Below are 26,082 nucleotides of genomic sequence, written 5' to 3'. Positions count from 1 at the left end.
TGAAAGAGCGTCAAAGCCCTTCCCAAGATGGCGCCCGCTAGGTAACCACGAGAAACCCTCAGCCACCCCGGAACCGGGCCCGCTCAAGCAGCGGTGCTCAAACTATTATGGTGCAAGTGAGGGGAGAGTCCCAAAAATGCTGCCAATTAAAATCAGGGTAAAAGTAAAGAAAAAACGAACAATGATACCAGAAGGTGATAAGGTTTGCATTCTGAGAGCAGAAGTAACTTCGTGAACCAATGTTTGCATGGCCAACGCGGAGCAAAAACGATCAGACAACATGGCTCCCTTTTCATTTTCACCAGAAGCCTTGGTAGTGAGGGATAAGGGGGACGGGCATAAGCGAAGATCCCCGACCACCTTATCAGAAAAGTGTTTCCCCATGATCCTCTTTCTGGTTCCCAGCTGGCGAACTGGCACTCCTGGTTCATTCTGAAGGTGAGGCGATCCAAGTTGGACTTGCCCCTTCTCTGGAAGATGAAATCGAGAATTGTCTGATATAGCTCCAATTGTGTCAGGATTTGGAAGTTCTGCTTAGCATATCTGCCAGACTGTTCACCCCAGAAAAATGTTCCACCTTGATAGAGCTGTGGTGTGAGAGAACCCATTTACAGATTTCCTGTGCTTCCAGCAATAGGATATGGGAGCGTGTGCCTCCTTGTTTGTTGAGGTAATGCATGCATGTAGATTTATCTAACCTTTTAACAACCTAAGCACCCCATATTCTTGGAAGGAATGCCTGTAAAGCTTGGAAAATGGCTCATAACTCTAGAAAACTGATGTGCATCCTTGAAAGCGCCTTGGACCACTTGCCTCTTAACCGAAGGTCTTGAATGTGTGCTCCCCAAGCCTTCTAGAAAAGCATCCATATTGAGGACAAATTGTATCAGAGAATGGAAAGTTAGCTCTGTCGAGAGATTCCTGGAGGACTGCCACCAGAGAAGAGCTTTTTCATGACAGGCGTGATCTGCTCTAGGTCGAACGATCCGGTTACTTGGGGCCATTGATTGTCTAGCTCCCCCAGTAATGGTCTCATTCTGAGGCGTGCATAAGGTCCCATTAGAATTGCTGAGGACATCATGCTGATCAGAGATTTTATCAGTCGCAGAGAAGCAAACTTTTTTCTGGTTAGCCTGGTCGCCAGAGAAATAAGGTGTGCTTGCCTTTCTGTAGATAAGAATGCCATGCCTTGTCTTGGACGGTGTCTAGGATTATCCGAGGAGAACAGTCTTCTGAGACAGTTGCAGAACTGATTTCCGATGATTGAGTGCCAGCCCCAGGGAACGAAACATTAGTAAGCAGATTGAAGTTGTCTTTGAGGCCTGCTTAAAAGACGGTGCTTTCACTAGCCACTCATCAAGGTAAGGAAACAGTTGCAGACCTTGAAGCCAGAGATGAGCAGCAATTGGAGCTAGACACTTGGTGAACACTCTTGGGGCTCAACGAAGACCAAACAGGAGAACTATGAATTGAAAAGGAGCACCTTCGAGCATAATCTTTCTTGCCTCCTGTTTTTTATCGTCCAGTTACAATTCTGAGATCTGATGCCACATCCGACCACATTTGGCGGTCATATCGTCCTAGGATTGCTAGGGAATTGGCAGCACGCACTGATGCACCAGCAATGGTAGTGAACCTCTTCCCAATGTTATATAAACGTCTTCCATCCTTATCAGGTGGAGCGGTAATGGGTTCAAAGGGATTCCATGATCTTTGTTGTGCAGCCAGGGTAATTACAGAATCTGGCCTAGGATGCCCAACTAAGCATGCTGGTGCATAGTCAAGGACTTTATATTTTTTATAAATCCTGGGAAGGATTGCTGGAACCGAATATGGCGTTTTCATGATTTTTATTCCTTCCTCCCAAATATGATCTATAATGGGAACTGCGCATACAGATTTCCTATTCTGATCTTTAAAAGCATGCAAAAAACAGACTGTCACAGGCATTGGTAAGTGAAAACAATTTGTCGCTCTTTCCATTACAGAAAGGATGCCCCCAATATCTTCAGGTGGAGAGTCAACCGCTTGAGGAGCTTGCGGAGAAGGAGTAGCAATTAGATAATCTTCCCACTGGTCTATAATAGTTGCAGTTTTCGGAATTTCGCCTTTTTCAGCATCAACATCATGTGGAACCTGATCTTGTGGCACAGGTACAGAATCTTGTGACTCAGCAAGGGGCACTGTAACTGCTCCATAGTCCAAAACAGGCAGAAGAGACCTTTCCTTTTTCCACAGTTCCTGCTGCCGTAGGGAAACGTGTATTGTATTCGTGCAACATAGCTGTTAGATCCTGCACCAAAGCAAGAGGCAGTTGTATCATTGCTTCCTGGCATCGCATAAAAACCTGTGACCTCTCCATGGATTGATATTGTGAGCCATAATACTAATCTTCATTCTCCTCTTCCTGAAATGTTACATGGAGTTGAGAAGGGCTGTGGGCCGGACTAAACAACCCATCATCTTCAGATTCCTCCAAAAATTGACTAGGAGGAAAAGGGGAAATGCAAGATGGATCCTGATGAAAACCTCTCGACAACGGGATCGTCAACGAGAATCTGGATGACAAAATCGGTGTGAAATGCAATGTAGAAGGCCTCTGTGCTGGAGGAGACGACGGTGAAACAGATACCGTCGATTTAGAGAACACAGTAGTCTGCGAGTGTCGTCATCGATGATGCCGTTGACGGCATAACTACTGTCTATGAAGAAGTAGACGAAAGTGGCGGTGTCATCAATGGAGGTATCGTCAACGATGAAGGCCTCGTAGACGGTAGAGACACCGACGATTGTGGCGGTGTCATCGTTGGTACCACCGTAGAGAATGCCAAAACCTTCGTCAAGCTTCTGTTGAATGTCTTTTTCAATGACGAAGTCTTTACAGACTTTGACTGAGCCTTAGCTTGCCTATATGCAGTTTTTGAGGGGGTTTGAGGCAGATGTTTCCTCAGAAGTGAATGGAAGCTTCCCTTTTTTAGAGGTAGAAGGCTCAGACTCCTGCTAGGTCTTCTTGAAGCTTTATGTCCCTTATGAGAATCCACAGATTTGTCCCTTTTCTTAGAAAGCTGGACTGACACCTGGGTACTAATACTGCCTTCCTCATCAGCTAGAACAGAGGATTTAGAGGTTAGCCTTTCCAACCAGTTAAGAAATGTCTTCCCTGTCTTTTAGAGTCTTAGAAGAAAGTTCTGCAGATTCTACAGTCCTTTACCTGGTGAAGACTGTACAGGCAGTAAATACAATCCTTGTGGGGATCTTCAACAGGCAGCCTTTTCTTACCACATGGCCCACAAGGCCTTAAGAGTCCTTTCCTAGAAGATTCTGACATTATGAAATCACAGAAATTCAAGATAGAGCAAAAACTGAGCAGAGGTCAGGGAGACTCCCTGTCAAGGACGTGCAGTAGAAAATCTGAGGGTCTTGCCTCTGTGGAGTGTTCTAGAGGGAGTTGATGTCTGATTGGCTGTATTTCAACTTTGGTTCATTTTACAAAAGGATATGGATGCGCTACAGCAGTGGCTGTGCAATGCATTGTTGTCTATGATATGAATTACTACTATTATAATTTTATCGTGAGACTCCCACCTAGACGGCGGGGATGATTTAAGCATGTGAATTTATGAAAGATCCAATACTGGATAATTTTGCTGTGCCTCTGCCATCTATCAGAGTCCCGAAAGAAGTACATCAACCCACGAGGCATGCAATGCTCACTTACCTCAATGCCAGGCTGGTGGAAGGAAAGACCCTCTTCCCAAAGGTATCCTGCCGCTATGAGTCCCCATATGGTGGAGTGCTAGGGAATGCACTTAAGCTACATTTTGGCTATTGAGGCCGGCACCACTAGGCTCTCAGGAGAGGGATACTGGATCAAGAAGACTGGGCCTCTGGTGGCAGTGAGGTGATAATGGCCAATCTTTCTGTGTGCCAGAGTCCACATACAGGGTTCAGCCAAGGCCTCCAGAAAAATGTCAGTGAAGGCTTCATCAAAGGAGAGCAGGGGCACTGCAGACTGTACCCCAGGTTGAAGCACCTGTCAAGACGTTCTTTACCTCAACAGAAGGTAGCTGTAGGTAAAGGAAATTAGCAGCCCTTACGATCACCACAACGAAAGACGCTCCTTTCTCAATGGCAGGGTCAGGAGAAGAAACCAGACCAGAGTCTGGTGAGGTGCCCAGACCACTAGCGTTGCCCAGCTCCTCATACCAGTTTTCCTCATGGTAGAAATCATCCTCCTGAAGTCCACAGCCCTATTCTTTATCACCCCCCTCTAGGAAGGTGGGTCTGTTCAAGGGTGGCAAGTCCAGGGTGAATTGACAGTCCCATGAACCCGGTTTTGAGCCGTTTTGAGATGGTGCGGTTTTTAAGTCAAGAGGAGGACAGGATTGTCTTCCGGTAGCGATAGGCAAACGCCGCAGAGAGAACTGACTATGTCCACACCAGTCCAGATCCAGGAGCGAACACAGAGGGACTGGCTGGCTCTGGGGGCCCAGATGGCAGAAACCTAGCAGGGGTTTCTCTCACTTCAGAGGAGCCCGAGGGCATGCCAGAGGGAGCCACTGGCCCAAAGATGTAGTACCTGGTGTATATCATTCCTCAAGTTGGACAGGGGTCGCTCCAGTACCAGGGAATTCAGGGAATCGTGAAGTGGGCCCAGCTATCTGCTCTGTCTGTGGAGTGCCGGAGTGTGGCCTAGAAGCAGGACGCTTGGTAGGAGAAGACGGAGAATGCTATGATTTCGTCTTGTGCTTGAAGTTGGATGACGATCGTCTGCGGAATAGGTTCTGATTACAGGCTCAAGACTTCCAATGGGATCAGCATAGAGCCACCTTCTGCCATGCCACTAGGAACTTCCTTGCGTGCTTGTTGCAACATTCCTGACACGGTTTAAATCCTGAGGATTTGTTGGTGGGACAAATCCCTTACACACTGGGAGTAAAATTCTGAAAGAATCACCAGAAGTGTAGAAAAAGTGGTCAAGGCACCTCTCCGGATCTGTGCTGGGGGTGCGTAAGGAAAGAATGTCCGTTGTCCAGGGTAGTGCCTATATAGGCACAGCATATGTAATTTCTTATGAGGATCAAGTTGATGCAGAGCTGCTCGATTTAGATTTCCCAGATCCAGTCTGACGCCTGGGGAATATCCTAAGGTGAGAATTCTGAAGTTAGAAATCTCTATCGGAAATTAGGAGTCCAATGTATTGTCTAAGCTAGTGGACGTAGTATCATCCACCGTTAATCATGCTTTCATCTTGCTGGTACAGAAGCAGTAAGAAATGTGCTTTACATGTAGAACCAGAGGCGGCTCAGACTTTTAGAAAAAAGATGATAGTAAAGGGATGGTAAAAAAAACCTTGACATTTTTTTTTTTTTTAAAAAGACACCAATTTTCTGAATTCAGGCTGTGTGAGAGATGTGAGTTTGAAAAGGATTATGTTACTTACCCTGTATGCATCTGTTCTTGGCATGTAGTGCTGTAGATTCACATGATTTGCATAAGTCCGCAATCTAGTGTTGGGCTTGGATATTACAAGTTGCTTTTCTTCAAAGAGGTTTTATTCGAGTCACAAGGCTGTGGGACTCCTCCTCTTCCTCTTCATAATAGTCAACACGATCCTCGACGCAGTCTTCAGATTGTGTTGCCGTAGGTGTGCGAGAATGTACGCATGATATATATATATATATATATATATGTATATATATATATATATGTATATATATATATCCACAAAGTTCCAAAAGTAATTGCACTCTCATGAACAAAGGCACGCCAGGCAGTCCATAATCCAAGGGTGTTTATTCACCTACTCCAACATGTTTCGGCTTACAGGAAGCCTTGATCACGTGATGAACATGTTGGAGTAGGTGAATAAACACCCTTGGATTATGGACCGCCTGGCGTGCCTTTGTTACTTAGAGCGCAATTACTTTTGGAACTTTGTGGATTAATTTACCGGCAAGCTCGGCCGGAGTTTGCGCAACCTCTCGCGGGGCCACAAGCAGTTACGAGGAGCGATTGTCTGAGAGAGAGGGAGAGATAGATAGATACAGAGATAGATAGATAGATACAGAGATAGATAGATGAGAGACAGATAGATTCCAAATTACTCCCTTGTCACGGGAGACAGACAATGCGGACCCGATTTGCTGGTGCTATTTTTTATTTAATAATGTGCCCTACACCAACCGCCATAACGTGTTTCTGTCTTCCAAAGACCTTGATCACATAACGCGCTTCATCTTACTTTGCTAACATTTAAAGTGACAGTGCAAGTAACTCGTGACTAAGCCATTCATACATACAAAAGTCGAAAGATACATCAGCACAATTTGAATAACTGAATTAATAAATTTTAAATACATTTAAAAAACAGCTTGATAAAATATCAATAAACATGCATCCTAAAAAAATAATTTTAAATAGGTGCAAAAACTGTTAATACCCGTTAACAGCAATATACGACTAAAATAGTAAAAGGCGTTAAACATATGATAAAATATACACTTTTAGGGTTCATCAAATAAAAACCATTTTCACAAGTGAATATTTCCATCTATGCATTGCCTACACAAGTCATTAACGGTGCTAGATGTTAAATTAATTATGCCCAAGTGGGCCTTTTTGACCTTGAAAATCTAAGCTCAATGAAAGTTATAAAGTGCCACCAAAAGATACACATGTGCAACCCTGCAAATAATAAATAGGCATGGAAGCTCCTATTTTCCTAGTGGAGTGAGCTTTAGGAGTAACAGGTAAAAGGCTTTTAGCTTTTGCATAACAATTTTGGATGCATTTAACTATCCATTCTGAAATGCCTGATTTTGAAATGGTCTCTTCCATATGAGGAGGTACGAAGGCAAACAATTGCTTTGTTTTCCTAAAAGATTTACTTCTGGCAATATAATACATTAGGGCCCTTTTGACATCTGAAGTGTGTAATGCCCTTCCAGCAACAGTCTGGTTGTGGGAAAAACAGAGGTAAGTCAATGGATAGATTAATGTGAAAATTGGAAAAAACCTTTGGTAGGAATTTAGGATTTGTTTGAAGTACTACTTTGTTTCTGTGTAGTGGAAAGAAAGGTTCCTCAAGGGTTAATGCCTGAATTTCACTGACTCTTCCAAGTGAAGTACTAGTGATTAAAAAGGCAAGTTTCTTTGATGAACAAGTTACTTACTTTCGGTAACGATATAGCTGTAAGAAACCTAGGTGAGTTATAGATTCCTCACCTTAGAAGTACCTCAAGGGGTCAGTGTGGATATGGAAAGTTTTTCTTCAGCAGTACCCCTGCGCGTCAGAAGGTGGCGTAGGTTGACTCTGCGTCCGTCGTCATGGTCATGACATCGCGCTAGCTACAAAGAGGCCGCCCTCGCGCACAGACGTCAGTTCTGTACAGGACTTTCCACAACGGAAGCGCAGAGCCATGCATGACACTGCCCACTGGTGGACAAAACTAGGGCCCTGAAAGGATGCTCTTAACCCTAGAAGTCAGTTCGCAGAACGGGGAGGATGGGTGGGGTGGTACGGAATCTATAACAAACCTAGGTTTCCTATAGATATATGGTTACCGAAGGTAAGTAACATGTTCATCTGAAAGAAACAGTTGGTTATAGATTCCTTACCTTAAAACAGATACCCCAGCAATATCAACCTCAGAGGTGGGTTTGCGAACTAAGTTCACACCAGAAAGTCATGGAGTACAGAACGGCCAAAGAAGCCATCTCTTCGGACTTGGCTGTCCAGCCAGTAGTGTTTGGTGAATATGTGCAGCGATACCCATGTAGCGGCCTGACAGATGTTATTAAGAGGGACTCCCCGTCCCAAAGCAGTAGTAGCTGCCGTCGCCCTGGTGGAATGGGCGCGCAGCCCCGCTGGTGGATCCTTCTTTGCCAAAGAATAGCAAGCTTTGTGGCACTGAACGAACCACCTGGGGATGGTCCGTTTGTGCACGACCCGACATTTTTTTGCGCCTACGTAACCAACAAAGAGCTAGTCGTCCACCCGGAATTGTTAGGCCCGATCTAAGTAGAAGGAAAGCGCACGTTATGGTTCCAGATGGTGGAGCCTCTCCCTCTTTTGAAGGATGCGGAGGAGGAAGGAAGGTGGGCAAATATGTAGTGGCTCAAAGGGAGCGCACATACGATAGGTAACGACCAAGTTCAAATCCCACTGAGGTATTACGAAGGGAACAGGAGGAAAAAAGATGAATAATGCCCTTAAGGAAACGATTTAGAACAGGGTACTTGAAAAGAGAAGGCTGATCAGGAAGCTGAAGGAAGGCTGAAATGGCAGAGATAGCCCTTTAGAGTATCCAGCGCAGAGCCCTGCTGGGCCAAAGAAAGAAGGAACAAGAGAACCTCAGAAAGAGGGGCAGAAAGAGATCTACAGCCATTGCTGTGCACCATGCCACACATTTGTTCCATCTGCAGTGTGAGAAGTTAGCCTGATATATGATGCTCACTAGTTCTAGTGATCACCTTGTATCAGTCCAAACAACCCTTATGGTGATTGGTTGTAAGTCAACCTTATAGACCAGCTATCCTAATGGTAGCATGGACAAAGCAGTCTTAGGCTAAACTCTTTTGGCATGTGAAGCCAGCTGTTTTACCACAATATAACCCCTTGAATACCAGATGAAAGGACACCACACAGGTTGTTATGAAAAATAAACAGTATATTTATTAATAACACCTCTGAACTCTTTATGAGGTCAGAGGGCTAAGCACATGACAATCTCTTACGAAAAATACGACAAGTTGCACAAAATTACAATGGTACCCTAGGGGCACGACAAACCATATACTAAGTAAGTGGAATGTGAGAGTCGATAAAAGGAATGGAGCTGTCCAGAGGCTGTAGGATCGATGGGACCACGCTACACTAACTTCAGGTAAGTAATAGGAGGCCCACGGAACGCGTGTGCAGAGTGTGAACTCACACACGAGATGCGTAACAACGTCTATGGACAGTGCAGTTCAAGAAAAAGGTGAGTACGGACAATCCTGATTAGTTAGGACAACAACGACTGTGGAATTGGACACTAGGACAGTTAGACTACCCTTGAGCACCGAAATGCTCTCGTTACCTCACCCACGGGCTGCGGGTGCATTGGTGCCAAAGTGTGTCGGGTTCTCGCGTTGAAGTCAATGGAGCCTGAAAGAAAAGATGCTGCAGGCGACCAGGAGGAAGATGTCCGGTGTGATCCAAGGGTGGATCGGTGAAGAAGAGGACCTGAAAGCAGAGGGGACAGTGTTCAGAGTCACTAGCCAGTGACCGGTGTGGAACCAGGAAGGAACCAGGTGCTGTCGTCGCGATCAGGTGAAGAGTGGACACTTGACTCTGCAGCCACGTGGACCAGGAGGTGTCTTCGACGACCAGGATGGAGGCACGAGCTGTCCCACGCAGGCTTTCGCTGTCGGCGGTGTCGGATCCGGGATTGGACTCAACAGGCCTTGGCAAAGGCAACCCACGCGGTGAGTGGAAGAGACGTCTGGTGCGGACTAGGAGAGTCCGGGGTGCCCCTCTTTTGGAAGGGAGCAAGGACCAGTCTGGAGTAACCAGACCAGCAGCAAAGATTCAAAGGTTCGTCGTCTAGGAGGCCACTAGCCAGCCGGCAAGTGACCAGACAACGCGTCGAGCAGCAAACAAGCAGAAGGGCCCCACGCAGATCTCGTGGATGCTGGAGGGCTGATCTTCGGTGCAGGGGCTGCTCGGGGCTGGGGCTTCTCATTCCCCAAAGCACTTGGTCGAGTTTACCTCGGGAGTCGTGCTGGAAGTGAAGTGCAGTTTCTTTCAAGATGGCCGGTCCCACGTGTCTCGTCGCACCCACGGGTCTCAGCTTTGCTGTAGATGTAGGTTGAGGTCGGAGAGGTCTGGGAATCCGGTTCTCGTCGGGCTCTGAAGTCTGGATCCTCGAGGGAAGACGACAAAGTGAAGCCGCTGTACGCTTGATGGTGCCTGCAGTTGCAGGGTGGACACTCCTTGCCCACAAGGGAGATTCTTCAGTCTTCTGTGGAGCAGAACGTCGAAGGCCAGAGTTTCTTCTTGTTGAATAGTTCAGGATAATCTAATCTGGAATGGGACCAGCTCCTACCTTTATTCTCCTAAAGGGGGCTGCACTACTTACTAGGTCCCTCCCCTGGGTGGGACCAGGAAGGGGGGTGGTTACACCCCCTATCCTTTGTCCGGTTTCCCGCCAGAGCTGGGGCAGGGATGCCCTAGCAACTGGTTTGAACCGGTGTATGCACAGGCCACCTTGTGTGCCCCAGGCATGTCTCATTCCTTTCAGGCCTATCCTCCCCAATACACAAAATCCTGTCTGGGGTGGTGCTAGCACCTCCCAAGGCAGGAAACCCTTTGTCCAAGCCTCCCTCGCTGGAAGGACTCCCAGCAGCAGGAGGTCAGACTTGTGTCTGTGGTGGCAGCATCCATTTTGTGATGCCAAGGCTCGAGTTAACTTTAACCGGGGTTCACAGTTACATACATGTCGTGTCCCTCTAGAAGGGTGGAATGCTACCCCCGTCGCAAGAATTGGCGAGGGGGTAGTATTCCAAATCGTATGACACTTTACTCGACATGTTTTGATAATGTTATACCAGAGTTAGCATTTAACCGCGAGGTTGATAATGCACTTAAGAGTATATGGTATAGCGTTATCATGGAACAGCTATTAGGACTTGGTTCCGCAAGCTGCAAACGGGCTCAGCTCATGCCAGAGCACCATCTCACATAATTCCAAGCACTCTGCCTTCAGGATTGATAAGGCCTTCCATAGGAGTGACTGATAGGAATATATGTGTCCATTTTAGGGTTAGATATAGGTATACTATATCTATAGCAAAGGGTGATTACACCACCTTGCCCCAGCTGTCATGCAGCCAGTTGTGTCAGTTTTAGATGGCCCGCCAGGGGTGGCATAATACATGCATCAGCCCCTGGTAGGCCCTGAGTGCACCTGCCAAAAGAGATTAGCCTAAAAGACTGCTTTTGTCCACGCTACTAGGATAGCTGATCTATACGGTTGACTTTACGACCAATCACCATAAGGATTGTTTGGACTGATACAAGGTGATCACTAGAATTAGTGAACATCATATATCAGGCCAACTTCTCACGCATCCCTCCCGGCGGCAACAGCCTGGGAGAGCACTGTCCGGGCCTCCTCTGGAGACTGAGGCAGCACCTGCGCAACCGAATCCCACACAGAGTTAGAATAACGGCTCAAGAGACATGCAGTGTTAACCGACCGCATTCCTAGGCTGGCGGAAAAGAAAATCTTCCCAAGGTGGTCCAGCTTCTTGGATTCCCTTTCCGGTGTAGCGGCAGGGAAAGCGCTCTTGGAAGCGGAGGCTTGGACCACAAAGCTCTCCGGGATGGGGTGTTGGAAGATAAAGGTGGGGTCGCTCGGAGCCGGGCGGTGGCGTTCCTCCTGTCCAAGGGAGCCCCCATGTTGGGCATGGACCATGTGCCCAAAAGGACGTCGTTGAGGGCCTCATTAAACGGCAGCAGGGGCTCCGAAGAGCTCGCAGCCGGTTGAAGCACCTCCATCAGGATGTTAGTGGTGTCCGCCACCATAGGAAGCTCAAGTTACAGAGCCTCTGCCGCCCTACGCAACACCACTGTGTACGGCGCTCCCTCCTCCGTAGCCACGATAGGAGGAGACAACATGTCAAGGTCAGGAGAGGTGTCGGAACCTCTGGCAGCCCCCAATTCCTCTCTCCAGTCCTGCTCAGATTCCATCTGACCATTTATAGGGTCACCTGACCCCTCCCAGTCCTCATTTCTGGGTGCCAATTTGGCTGAAAAGGGACCCCAGAAGTGAACAGGGGCACAAAAACCCCTCTAAGCGCCGTATCCAGCGTTGGGCGACACCGTTCCGGCTCCACATCACGATGGAGGCCGGGGTCGAAGCTGGCCGGGGGGCAAACTAGCATTGAATGCGGTAATGGTGCCGGAGGAAGCGGCGCCAGTGGAGGGGTAATTAGGTCAACATGCAGCGGCAAAGGTCTAGGCTCCCCCAACCGGTTCCGCAGGGCCCGAAGGAGCGCCTGCGGGTCCAGGTCACACAAAGATGGCATGCATCTTTGGGCGTACGAAGCCGAACTTTCGGGACCGCTCCTGCAAAGTCTTTGGCGCCATCGACCGGCAGACTGAGCGCGACTTTGGGTCGTGGTTGCACTCCCGGCAAAAGAGGAACACGCGGTGCGGATCCATCACCAACATCAGTCGGTTACAGTCACGGCGTGCCTTGAAACCGGGCATCCTTCATGAACCAGGAGTCGATGAGGCGAAAGGAGCTGAATAGTGCGGAACTCGCCGCCGTTACGGATTTGTAAGGGAGCGGATCTTTGCTTAAAAAGTTCAAAAAACTGGATTGAATTTGTCTCTCGAGGTCGCATAAGTGAAGTGACTCCGAGTATTCCGTTTAAGCCACTACAGCATTGTGGGACATATGATACCTGTGTCTGAATAACTCTAGACAGCACTTGGATTTTGATTAAATCTATCAACACCACTGCATCGCAGGTCCAAGTTTAGAAATATCTTTTTTGTGGCGCTACACCTCTATTCTATGTCCTGAAGAAGACCCGACCTAGACCCACAACAAAGGCGTCCGGAGGGTCGAAACGTCGACGCTTTTTTAATGATGGGACCAGTATAGTGCTTCCAGTTTTAAAACAAAAAAAAATTAAACTACTGGAATGTATATAGATGAATGTTAAAACTGGCCAACAATTGGTTTTTTCCTTGTTTATCTTCACACACATTCACTGTTTAATAAGTACACTTTGAATGTCAATCTTTGCATGTTATGTCACACTGTAATTACTTGTCTTTCTTAATGCGCCGTTGTACTATGTTTTTGATGAAATGAATAGAAATGAAGTATCTATCATGTATCGATGGGGTATATAGATTGATCAATGAATAAGTAATTGATGAATTAAAAAACGGATGTTTACCCTCAAGAATTTATTGTGGATTTGCATTGTTGAAGCCTAAATGATTGGGGCTTATACCGGATTAATTATATGAAGATAAGAAATTTCTAGCGATCTAAGCAGAATTGAAGTTATCAGTTTGAACCCGACAGAACCGTTGTTGATATTACATTGTATTGCCCAGGTTCTAAGGGATACTGGGTCACCCCATGGTGATTTGCCCTGCAAAGTCTTTGGCGCCATCGACCGGCAGACTAAGCACGACTTTGGGTCGTGGTTGCACTCCAGGCAAAAGAGGAACACACGGTGCAGATCCATCACCAACATCAGTCGGTTACAGTGACAGCGTGCCTTGAAACCGGGCATCCTTCATGAACCAGGAGTCGATGGACTAAATAAAGAAGTCGACAAAAGTCGAGAAAAAGTCAGTCAAAAAGTGACTTAAAGTACTCCTCTTCCCAGATCTGCGCTGGCTGGCGCGAAAAAATAAAGAACTGACGTCAGCGCCCGAGGGCAGCGTTTATGTAGCCGCCGCGACGTCATCCCGGCGACACGACGCAAACGACTGACGCAGAGCCGATCGATGCCACCTTCCGACACGCAGAGGTATTGCTGACGAAAAAACTTTCCGGATCCAGAATGACACCTGTGGGTAATTCTGAGGTAAGTATTCTATAACTAATGTTGCTTTCAGATAAGGATGTTTTTATTGAGAGCAGCCGGAGGGGGCAATTATGCAGAGGTTGGAAAGGAGCACACAAGGAAGGTGAGAAACCAATTAAGGTCGCACTGAGGCATAATGAAGGGGGGAGGTGAAAATCTATGTACAAGGCCTTTGAGGAATCTATGAACAATGGGCGACTTAAATAAGAAGGGTTGATCTGGCAGCCTCAGGAAGGCAGACTAATACCCTTCCAGGGTGCCCTGAGCAGAGCCCTAATGGGCAAGGGTCTAAATAAACAATAAAACATAAGAAAGGGAAGCAGAGAGAGGGTTGATTGATTTCTCTGTACAATATATTACAAATTTCTTTCCCCGGCAAGCATATACCGTCTTAGTGGAGGGACACCTGGCTGAAAGAACAACATTACAAACTTAGGGAAAAAGGTCAAAATCAGTCAACTGCATGTAAGAAAATGGCTCTGTATATACTGTTCCAAAGTAAGGTACAGTGTGCACAGAGTCCACAGTCCACAGAGGTTTGGCAGAGGCTAAAGTTAGATATAACCTTACTCTCTAAAGTGGTAGCTTGGTCGAGCAGTAAGGCGGTATCAGAGGACAGTATAAAGCATTTGTTAAACACTCTCAGTCAGCAAATGGTCTCACACACCCAACTGAACAATAGGCCAATTGTTTTGTATATCAAAATATATTGTTTTATTTTAGAACCACGAGTAGGTATAAAAATACTCTCAGAATGAGTTGTTGCAATTGAATACTTTCAAATAGCAGTAGACTTTTAAATGCAATAGATACAGTTGCTGCAATATGCAACACAATTTGAACACAATTATAATATTGAGCTCAATGGGAAGTTAAGTAAATGCAATAAAACCACTTTACAAATGTTTTTCTTACTCAGGGCTGGATCCTGAATCCAGCCCTGGTGCATTTCCTGTAAACAGTTGTATGAAATCGTTTTTGTTACACAGGCGATTTTTAAAGAATATTTGAAGGTTTTGAAAATAGATACTTGGAAGAAATGTTGATAAAAAGCAATGTTATCCTATGGAGGAAAATCAGGTTATCGGAAAATCACAGTTGTATTTACTTTTGAGGGTCAGTGCTGGGCGCAAAGATCCAGCAATGGGATCTCTCCTGGTAACAGGCGAGTAATTAATTTCGTTTTCATTGATGGGATGATTTTTAAGGAATATTTCAAAGTTGAAAAACTCGACACTTAGAAGAATTTTCAAGTGAAAACCAGCCAATGTTACCCTATGGAGAAAATCAAGTTATTGGTCTTTGGGTAAATGATACAAACACATCTTGGAAAAACAGTGGATCCATCTCACTGCCAGCACCTAACCTACTATTGCGCCAAAAGTATTACCCTTTATATCCTTACAGGGGTCAGTGTGCAAATCGAACAGCACCCACCCTCACAGTGCCTGTTCCTTCCGGAACTCAACAATTTAAACAAAAAGCACAGGGGCACCACTCAACAACACATAGTTCGGCAGATCCTGGCACTCCCACTTTCCTCACTTAGGTCTTCCTGCCAGAGTTGGGGTCAAAACTGGTAGGGCCAGTTGCTGAGTACAGCAAGTGGCCTGGAGAAGCTCACAAAGGAGGCAAGCCTTTGTAGCTCCCCTTGCCCATGCTGGGGGCGGAGGCCTAGCACCTCGCCCCAGGATGTGCATTGTTGCAGGCCCACGAGAGCAGATGGCTCTCTACCCAGGGGTCCAGCAACATGTCTGCTGGGTGGGAGTCTAGGCAGCCGCTCAGTCAGGACACGGGTTGTGGGTTAGTTTCAGGGGGCAACTCCAAGTTGCCCTCTTTCGTGCATTGTACATTAAATCCCACACTGGCATAAGTGTGGATTTAATGTGCTGAGAAGTTTGATACCAAACTTCTCAGTCTTCAGTGTAACCAGCATGGTGCTGTGTAGTTCGTGATGACGACCTCCCAGTACCATATACTCTTAATGGCAGCATTGCACTTACAGTGCCCAGGAATTGACCTGGGTACTGTAGTCAGTCACTTAGCTTTATTCGATTTTGGTTTAAAAAAATCATAAAAGCATACAAACAAACATGAAGAAAAACATACAAACAATAATATATCTACAAGTTAAAAAAAAAAAAAGCGTGTGCCCAGCCTATTGGAACATTTCATTAATTTCATCGCACTATACATAAGATTAGCATTTACAGTCTGGGTTAATACGTTGGCTTGTACCTTCAGAAATTACAATATTTGTACAATAAATCAAATCTATTACGGGCAGGAGAGCTACTACCAGTAAAGGCACTAAGTCCACTTCCCATCAAATATTTGTGTGCTGTCGTTGATCTAAGTGGAGGGATATGTGGGGTACTTGGGTAGAAATCGTACAAGTCCCAGATGGAAATGGGGCCATCTCCTTCTTTGGGGTGGGAGAATCGTAGATGGGGGACAATGTTCCGATTCCTGAATTTAACTAGAATTAGGTCCCCAGGGATGTCTTTAGGTAGTGACCCTAACCAGCCCACCCTTCTAACGCTCAGGATTCCACCGTCTTGATTGGGTGAGAGGGGTCTGTTTTTATTAAGCCAGAATATGACCTTATTTAGAAGGTCCTGGTGTCTTTCGGGTTTCCCTTAAGTGGGTGCCAGTATTCCCGAGAGAACAAGCACAAAAGGGGCGGCTTCCGGAGGTAAATAGATACATGCTACTCTATTTCGCACTGCTCTAACAGGGTAATTTGTTAATAGAGATTTGGGGACAATTTTAGTAGCAGTTGGGGGTGGTATATTAGAAATGTGACTTTCGATTGGGGCATTTTTCCTGATGTTAATTGGCATAGGGGCTTCGGATGTAGTGAGTAGGTTGGGACGATTAGGTATTACCGTCTTTGTAGGAGGTAAAGAGTTGGTTTTAATGGTTGTCTCAATATTTGTCAGCCTATCCCCCAGGGTATTAATTTTTTCTATCAGGGGTGCTATTATAGATCTTAGCATTTGCTCGAACTGAAATAATAGTGGCAACTGGGGCAATGATACTTGCTCGTCCAAAATTTCAACACCCCCCTTAGATACGGTGGAGTTCGTGGCGGGCGATGTGAGCCCAACGCAAAGTTTCTGTATTTTGCATTGAGTTCCATGGCCATTAACCCCGTCATATTTCCTTTTAACGCTTGAACCCTGTGGCAGTACAGCGGCTTGGAAGTTGACCTCGATGGATCATAGGGATGGTTCGCTCAGTCTGCCAACAGGGATGTCGATACTGGGGTTATTTACAGGGGAGGGGGATGCTACTGGAACAAACTTAGTACCACACAATACATTTAGTTCCTCCCAGTAGGACAAGTTTTGCGGTGTTCCCATAGTTAATGGGGGGGATTGCGTAATGTCTAGAAGTTGGGAAGAAACATCAGTGTCTACTTCACTTAGAGAGGACAGTGTCTTCCTGCTCGAAATTTCCTTTTCCATCCCCTTCCCCGAGCCCCGCTGTGAAAATGAGTTCTTAATAGCCTCCTTTCGCATCATTCTTGATGGAATATGTTCAATATTGATGTCTATCATCGTGGAAACAAAATGTTCGTGGAAGGTCAATATATAATGTAGATCTCTGTACCTTGTGTAGTCAGGGAGCCAAGGGAGGTGGCCCGTCCCGTCCTCCTCAGGCCGCAGAGGGCCGTCCGGCGTTGGTCCCGCGCTGCGTCAACCTGACGTTGTTTTGTGCACCGGTGGGCGTGCCTCTACGCTGTGCTGGTCCTGCACGGGCTCCTGGGCAATTGAGTCCCGTGCGATAATCAGGCGAGTGGTGCGGGGCTCCTCCAGGAGCGGGAACAGCTTCCCTCACTGTAAGCCTCTGCCGGCGCTGCGAGACCCGCGTCAGCGGTTTCGGCGAGGTGTTTTGTGCACCGGTGGGCGTGCCTCTACGCTGTACTGGTCCTGCACGGGCTCCTGGGCAATGGAGTCCTGTGCGATAATCAGGCGAGTGGTGCGGGGCTCCTCCAGGAGCGGGAACAGCTTCCCTCGCTGTAAGCCTCTGCCGGCGCTGCGGGAACCACGCCAGCGGGTCCGGCGAGGTGTTTTGTGCACCGGTGGGCGGGTGGGCGTGCCTCTACGCTGTGCTGCTCCTGCACGGGCTCCTGGGCAATGGAGTCCCGTGCGATAATCAGGCGAGTGGTGCGCGGCTCCTCCAGGAGCGGGAACAGCTTCCCTCGCTGTAAGCCTCTGCCGGCGCTGCGGGACCCGCGCGAGCGGGTCCGGCGAGGTGTTTTGTGCACCGGTGGGCGTGCCTCTACGCTGTGCTGGTCCTGCACGGGCTCCTGGGCAATGGAGTCCCGTGCGATAATCAGGCGAGTGGTGAGGGGCTCCTCCAGGAGCGGGAACAGCTTCCCTCGCTGTAAGCCTCTGCCGGCGAGGTGTTTTGTGCACCGGTGGGCGTGCCTCTACGCTGTGCTGGTCCTGCACGGGCTCCTGGCGAATGGAGTCCCGTGCGATAATCAGGCGAGAGGTGCAGGGCTCCTCCAGGAGCAGGAACAGCTTCCCTCGCTGTAAGCCACTGCCGGCGCTGCGGGACCCTGGGTACTGTAGTGGTAAAGGGCTCATGCACCTGTACCCACATCACTGGCATAGGGGACCCAGCTAGAGGGGTGACTGAGGTATGCCAGGCCAGTGTGTTGTGTGCATTGCACACAGGGATGTGTGCCATGTCAACTCTTTGTTTTGTTCTACACCAAGACAATCAGCCTGCAAAGGCAGTGTGTGTGTGTGTGTGTGTGTGTGTGTGTGTGTGTCAGGATACAGGGCCCCTAAGGGTGGCACAATAAGTGCTGCAGCCCTTAGGGGTCTTCTCTGGTCACAGTACCCTGGGTACCTAGAGTACCAATTACCAGGGGCTGACATGTGGCCTGAGATACTAAATGGGGTTAGGTTTCAATACAGTTTTTAGGGAAGGAACACAGGCCCATGGCACCTGATTGGCAGGAACCCAGGGCACACTCAGTATATCAGCAATTCAGCAAAGAGTAGAGGCATACCATGCAAGAAAGATGGCACTTTCTCACACTGCTGCCGCTCAATCTCCATGCAAGAAGATGTAGAGTTGACAGGTTCAGGTAGAGGACCCTCCCCTGCTGCGACTGAAGATCCTCTCAAAGGGGCAGCCTGATCGGAGGATGGATGCTCATTTGCAGAAGCTCAGGGTACCAGGCTCCTCGTGCCCAGTTCGGAGTCACAAGGATGACTTGGGTCCAGTCCTCCTGAACTTCGTGAGAACTCTCAGTAGGATTGGTATGTGCAGAAAGGTGTATAGGAGGCCTGAGCTTCACTTGAGATGAAAAGCATCTCTGAGCAAGAACCGCCTTGGAAACTCCAGCAGGCAAAACTGCTGACATTGTGGGTTCTCTGCAGAGTCCAACAGATCCAACAAAGGCTCCCCCCACTGCTGACAGAGATCTTACACCACCTACGGATGGAGCTGCCACTCACGCTCTGCTAGGCATAGATATCCAAGTGTGTCTGCCCTTGTGTTCAGAGAACCTGCCAGGTTCTGAACCACCAGGGATATGCTCTACTGTTCTAGCCAGGACCAGAGACTCAGGGGTCTTGACAAAGTGTCTATGACCCCATACTCCTCCCTTCTTTTTGTTGCAGTACCACAATGTGGTGGTGCTGTCCATGAAAACTTGAACTAGCCTGCCTTTGTTGGAGGGTAGAAAGTCTTTCAATGCCAATCGGATCGCAGGGACCTCCTGCATGTGGAGTCCAGATTCCGCCGGAGATCAGAGTCCTCTGATCTCCACCTCTCACAGATGGCCACCCCATCCCATAAGTGATGTATCTGTTACTACTGTAAGATCCATTTGGGGAAGGGAAAGGAGTCTGCTTCTGACTCCATCGTGATTTGTCAGCCACCACTGCAGGTCTCAAGCAGTTCCCTCCGAGCTCCGAACCAGGTCAGAGATTACCCTGATGCTGCGCTCACTGTAACTTCAGGTCCCCCTGAAGAGCCCGCATGCCATTTGGCATGAGTGACTAACAGAATGCAATGAGGCCCAGCAACCTCAGAGTCATTCTCAACAAATTCCAGGATAGAAGCTAAAACATTGGTATCATAGTCGGAATATCCTGGACTCGTCACTCGGGAGGATAGGCCCAAAACTGCACTGTGTCCAGAAAAGCTCTAATGAAAGGGAGTGTCCGAGAGGGAGTCAGGTGGAACTTCAGCACAGTGATAGAGAACCCCAGTGAATGCAGGAGGTTCGCCATAGTCTGGAGGTGGGAGATGACCGCCTGGGACAAGCCTGCCTTCAACAGCCAGTTGTCGAGATAGGAAAAGACTGGCACCCCTGAACCCCGCAGATGAACTGCGACCACCGATACACCTTAGTGAACACTAAAAGTGTGCTGTTAAGACCAAAATGGAGCACCGGGAACTTAAAGTGCTTGTGGCCCACCATGAGAAACAGGCAACTCCTATTGGCAGGCAGGATGGGAATGTGAAAATGTGTCCTGCAAGTCCAATGCTACCATCCAGTCTACAGGGTCCAAGGCAGACAAGGCCCGGGCCAACATGAGCATCTTGTATTTCTCCTTAGAAAGTAGTTTAGGGCCTGGAGGTCTAGGATAGGACTATGGTCCGTGCCCTTTTTCAGGACCAGAAAGTAGCAAGAATATCAACAACAGCCTACTTTTGGCACCAGAAACCACTCAATAGGTCCCTTGGCCAAGACAGAAATTACTTCCTCCTGGAGCACAAGTAGATGACCCTCCGTCAGCCAGTAGAAGCATGGAGGCACGGGGAGAGGAGATGTTTTGATGGGAAGTAAGTTGCCCCTTCGGATAATCTGAAGAATCCACCGGTCCGAAGTGATGCAGTGCCAGTAGTGGAGGTTATAGCAGAGCCTGCAACAAGCTGGTCACCCATGGTCTGGAAGGGCAAAACTAGGAGGGTTTGAAGGCTGAAGCTGCCAGGGTGGTGGTGGCTTGACCAGACCTCTGGCTATCCAATTCACGGGGACGGAATGAAGCATGACCTCGTCCACGCAGGGGTTGTAGAACTTGCACAGCTCTGAGGCTGGCACGATGAAAGCCCCTTCCGTAGTCTCGAAAGTAGCAAAAGGCAGACTGCTAACAAGAAGCAACTTAGAGGCCCAAAAACGTGGCCGCAGCCCTTGAGTCCTTAAAGCACTCCAGCAATGTGTGCCTCTTCTCTGAAGAGACTGGTACCATCAAAGGGCATATCAATGAGCAAAACCTGGATATCCCCGGAAAAGTCGGATTTTCTAAACCAAGCATGGTGTCTAATAGCTACCATCATGGAAATTGCTCTGCCCAGCGAGTTAGTCAGATTTAAGACACATTGAATGGCGAACTTAGCTGCATCCTTCCTGTCTGTTACGGCTTGGGAGAGAATGAACCAGGCCTCCTCCGGGACATGTGGCAGTACTAAGCACAACTGTTTACCATAGAGAATAAGAATAGCCCAATAAGCATGCAGTGTTCGCCAAATGCAAGGCAAGGCTGGTAGGAAAATAAATGCTTGCCCAACTGTTCCACCTCGTGGATGCCCTATCTGTAGGAGAGGCAGGGTATGTGCCTTGGGAAGTAGAAGCCTGGACCACCAAGTTCTCTGGGGTGGGTAGTAAGTTTGGGTCACTTGGGGCAGGGAAATGGCGACAGCAGGCGATCGTCCTGTTCAAAGTACCCCTGTGCTCGTTTGCACCAGGTTCCTAGTAGAACGTCCATGAGGGCTTCTTTAAAATTGAGCAAGTGTACCAAAGAGGTAGCTCCCAGCTGTAGCACCTCCGTCAAGATGTTAGTTGAAGGTCAAGGACATCTGCCACCCTATGCACCGCCATTGCATAAGATGCTCCGTAGCCACGGTGGGGAGAGAAAGCATGCAAGTATCTGGAGAGGTATCCAGTCCACTGGCTTCACACAACTCCCAATACCAGAACAGTTCCCTTTAAGGCTGGACTTCTAAAGGGTCCAGCGAACACTCCAATTCTTCTCCCAATCCTAGCCCTCCAGAATACGGTTCCGGAAGCAGGCTGTCGGCACCGGAGTTTGAGTTTGTCGCGGAGGTACCAGCTTCAGGTCGTAGAGGATGAAAATACGATTGGCTGTAATTGTGTTGAAACAAACATTATACAATACACAAGATAAACCTTGGCAGTACTAATAAAATCAGACTTAAATACTGATAGACAAATTTAAGATTTACACTTTATCCAATATAAGTATAATAGAGGAGACTATCTATTTTTTGAAAGTGACGTAAGTAAACTTTTGTAAATAAATAAACCAGTCACTTCAGACAGAGTAGAGCTTGGTGTGGGGGCATACTAGTGACCGAAATATTGCAAAAGCAGACTAATAAATATGAAATAGTTTTATGACCACTAAGAAATACATCTTGCTAAACAAGCAAACAGCAGTGTCTTTATATGTCCATATTTTTACAAGATTGGAATGCTGGTTTCATGATGGTTTAGCAAAGCTGACATTTATATTGGTGATTAACATTTTTCTTAAACAGGATGACAATTTCATACAACTCAACTTTTAATGCAATACGAAATGTATTACTTAGTTTTTTCTTTTTATTGCCACAGCTAGTAGTACATTTGTTTTTAGAAAATAACTGAAGTGTAGAGCGGCCTTCTTGCCTCAATCCTCGCGCTCATACGTGTTAAAAAACAAAAGCTCTTCTGATCGACCTTCTGCTGCAACAAAGTACTGAAGGCTTTATCAAGAAGACCTCATTTTGCTTCTGAGATACACCATGCACTCAAATTTTAGAAGGAAATTGGCAATTCATTTTAAATAAACTTTAGTGGTTATTTTCGCAACACTCATTTTTTTAAATTGTAATCTGTTAAACGGGCTATTGCAATGGAGATATTAACTGAATAAATCTGCTTATGGGGGATAGGAAGCTGTGCCTCAATGCATGTTAAATGCTCTTGCAGATAGGTGACACAGCCATTAAGACAGTCACTGATGCGGTTTTCAGTACTTAGCATGCTACCGATTATATAAATGTTACTAAAATAGAACCGTTCTTCTAAGGAGCAGGCATTGTTACTAAAATTATCTCTTGAGGGGGACAAAAACACAAGACGTGTTTGCAGCAGAAAGGTTAAATACGTGCATGTTAAAATGTACCTTGGTATGTATTTTACATTAAATGGCTGCCTGGAGTAGGTGCAATAAATTTGTAGAATAAAAGTGGGTATTTGCAAAACGGTTCATTACTAAAACAAGGACAAAGAATGTTAACGCTGTATCGCACAAACTACATTTTTATAATTTTAGTCATTAGTATGGAAGAGAAAGCCAGTTTTACTTTGGGGAACATGTATGCAGCATAAGCAACAAATCATATAATTGGATGAAATCAAGCAGAAGGATACACCCAAATACCAAAGTGGTTTATTCAATATCAAATGATACTCACTTGCCAATGTCATCTTGATCAGCAAACTTCTCATCGTTGAAGCCAAACTGGTCAATAAAATTGGACGTCATTTGTTGCATCTGATAATCAGAAAAGGCCTGGCAACCCCAGGACCAACGACAGTGATATAATATTGATTCTAATTCCAGCCTACTAAAATGTGCAATTTGGCCATTTTGCTTCCAGTGGTCTGTCAATATAAATATTCCAAAAGCACTGGGTTTTGAGTCCAACGCTAGCAAATAATAATGACAAATCGACTGAGGATGCAAATGGACAAATCACAAAAACAGTGCAGTTTACAGACGAAATGTTTAACACTCAGAAAGCTATTGTTTCAAGCATAATCGGAAATACTTTTTAATTCAAATTATTTTATTTGATAAGTGAGCATGTACAATACTTTAAACACTAAGCGATTAACTGACAATGCAAAACTAGAAAAAACTAGGTACAACATGAAATCACGTTTTAATATTGAGAAAGTTTGACTATTAGTGTTTCCTAAATCTACAATAAAATCTTTTGAAATTGCTTCCTTAACTGTGTAGTCTATCATAAAAAAAAAAGCTGTTTTACTTAATGTTAGTACCTGATAGGGGATTGGACATCAGGAAAACATTGACGGTTCAAGCTAATACAATATAAACAGCTCTAACTGGTACTTCTTGGGGGAGTGGAGGGGGGAAATAGGGGGCGCGAAGGAAGACCCCCAAACAGCATTTCATGGCAGAATCTATTGGTGCGTGGCTTGAACAAGACCAAGCCATATCAATCTTTGCAAGAAATTTGCGGTTTAAAACTTCTAAGCTGGCGCATCAGAGATTAAGACAAGGTATTGTAGAAAGTACGACCAGAATCTGGCAAGATGAAAATAAAGTTTTACACTAGTATGTATACAGTAGTTTAATTCATACGCACAAAAGACAAGGTGTTGCCTTTTAGTGAGTCGCTTAGAGCACTGATCTCTGCAGTGCGTTTTAAGATGGAAAGTTGAAGTCATGTCTAAGGCGTGATTTAAATTTGGGAATGCCTTCTGTACATTAGGTGCAACCTAAAAAGATCATTTTCCTGAAGCGAGAAATTTGGTAGTATTCGAGATATGAGTTTGTGCAAGGCCAGTAGAATAGCACCTCTGGGAGCGTATAACAGACTTGTTCAGTCTTGGTCTTGCTTTTGTTTTGGTTTTTGGTTATATATTTCTGCACCAAACTGCAGAAAACCTACATAACGAGAAAGGGGCTGTAAAAGATGTATGCCTCTCTTGTGTCTGTTAGTCCTTATCCATCGGTCAGATGCTGCTTGGGCCAAATCTTCAGTCTTGCAGTTTCTCTCAGTAATAATGTACATCCTTTAGTGTTTCATAACAGGTGGGATTAGTGATGAACAAGTTACTTACCTTCAGTAACATTCCTTCTGGTCGACACTAAATAGATTCCTGACCTTGAAAATACTCCCCAGGTGTCACTGGATCTGGAAACTCAAGCAGTACTACTTTACATCAGTAGGTAGCATTGTGTTTTGCTGTACAGAGTCTGCTCATAAACCCTTTCTCCCATAAAGAGACTACACCGCTGGTAGGGGGGAGATTGCTTGCCATATCCCTTGGACCCTCGCCACATGTGACATCCGCGGTGCTGCTAATAATAATAATATGAAATGTGTAATGCGCTCAGCTTACCCGGGGGCATCCCGGCGCAACAGACCAGAAGGAGAGACTCAGCTAATCACTACTGTGGAAACAGATAGGTCTTAAGAAGTTTCCTAAATGGTAGGATCTTGGGCTCTGAGCGAATCTTAAGGGGCAAAGAGTTCCAAAGCGCCGCCACCTGCACAGAGAAACGCCTGCCCCCAGAACGAGCTCTCCTTACCCTTGCTGACTGCAGAAGATGTTTTTGGTGCGAGCGCAACAGACGTGGAGGCTTGTAGGGACGGGCCATGTTAACAAGAATAGGGGGACCTTTGCCATGCAAAATTTTGTGGGCTGTACATAGCGCCTTAAATTTCACCCGCTCCTTCACGGGGAGCCAGTGAAGCGCTTTGAGAGCAGGAGCAGCAGACTGCCTTCTGGGAACATCCATAAGGACTCTCGCAGCTGCATTTTGCACCTGTTGGAGGGTTTTAAAAGTCGCTTCGGGAGCACCGAGAAACAGCGCATTCCCATAATCGAGCCTCGATAAAATCAGGCCACGTAACAGCTTCCTAGCTGGATCAGGAAGCAGTGGTAACACCTTTCGGGCTGACCTCAGCAAACCAAAGCAAACCCCTGCGGTTTTCCTGGCGTGAGTCCTAAAGGACAGGTCTTCCTCCAACCATACTCCCAGGGACTTGATCTCCTTCTTGGGGGGATGGTGGTTCACCAAGAAACCGGGGCCAACAACTCGCAATAATGGAGGGACTGGAATTGCCCAGGAGCATAAGCTCGGTTTGACCTCCATTAAGCTTTAAGGCGGAGATAGACATCCAACGATAAACATTGGCGAGGCAGTCGTGTAACACCTCAGGTTGTTCCGCCAACTGAGTGAGGCCCACCACCAGCTGAGTATCATCAGCATAGCTGATGATCTTCACCCCTGAAGGGGCGACCACTCTTTCTAGTGGAGTCATATAAATATTAAATAAGGTAGGGCTCAAAGATGAGCCCTGCGGGACTCCACATTGAAGAGGGAATAGGGCAGATTGCTCTGCTCCTTCCCAGACTTGGTAGAAACGGTTGGAGAGAAAAGAGCCCAACCATTTCAGAGCCGTCCCTGAGACACCTACCTCTGACAGACGTTGGAGGAGCACCTGATGACTCACGGTGTCAAAGGCAGCACTCAAGTCCAGGAGGATCACTGCCACTGACCCTCCTGTATCTAGAGTGCTCCTTGCCTCCTCCACTACTGCCAGCAAGGCTGTGTCTGTTCCCTGGCCGGGGTGGAAACCAGTCTGGGAGTCTCCTAGCAGGTGGTTAGACTCTAGATGGTGAGAGAGCTGACGGTTGACCAGTTTCTCTGCAATTTTTGAAAAACCAGGCAGAAGTGAAAT

At 46.8% G+C, this 26,082-nt stretch overlaps 1 protein-coding gene across 10 annotated transcripts in view; it reads right to left on the bottom strand.

The window, feature by feature from the left end:
• PPP6R3 (protein phosphatase 6 regulatory subunit 3) overlaps positions 1 to 26,082 on the bottom strand; it is a 1,896,334-nt gene that overhangs the window by 663,443 nt on the left and 1,206,809 nt on the right. For 5 of the 10 annotated variants that reach the window (XM_078682862.1, XM_078682861.1, XM_078682859.1 and 2 more), the window contains one exon: positions 23,056 to 23,153. In XM_078682862.1, coding sequence (XP_078538988.1) covers positions 23,056 to 23,153 — 98 coding nt within the window. The remainder of the gene's footprint in view (positions 1 to 23,055; positions 23,154 to 26,082) is intronic. The other 5 variants (XM_078682865.1, XM_078682864.1, XM_078682863.1 and 2 more) reach the window with 2 other exon arrangements.

Source organism: Lissotriton helveticus, chromosome 3_1, assembly GCF_964261635.1.
Source record: "Lissotriton helveticus chromosome 3_1, aLisHel1.1, whole genome shotgun sequence".
NCBI classification, from domain to species: domain Eukaryota; kingdom Metazoa; phylum Chordata; class Amphibia; order Caudata; family Salamandridae; genus Lissotriton; species Lissotriton helveticus.
Note: the sequence above shows the minus strand (reverse complement) of the source record. Positions and strands in the feature narration are given on the sequence as shown.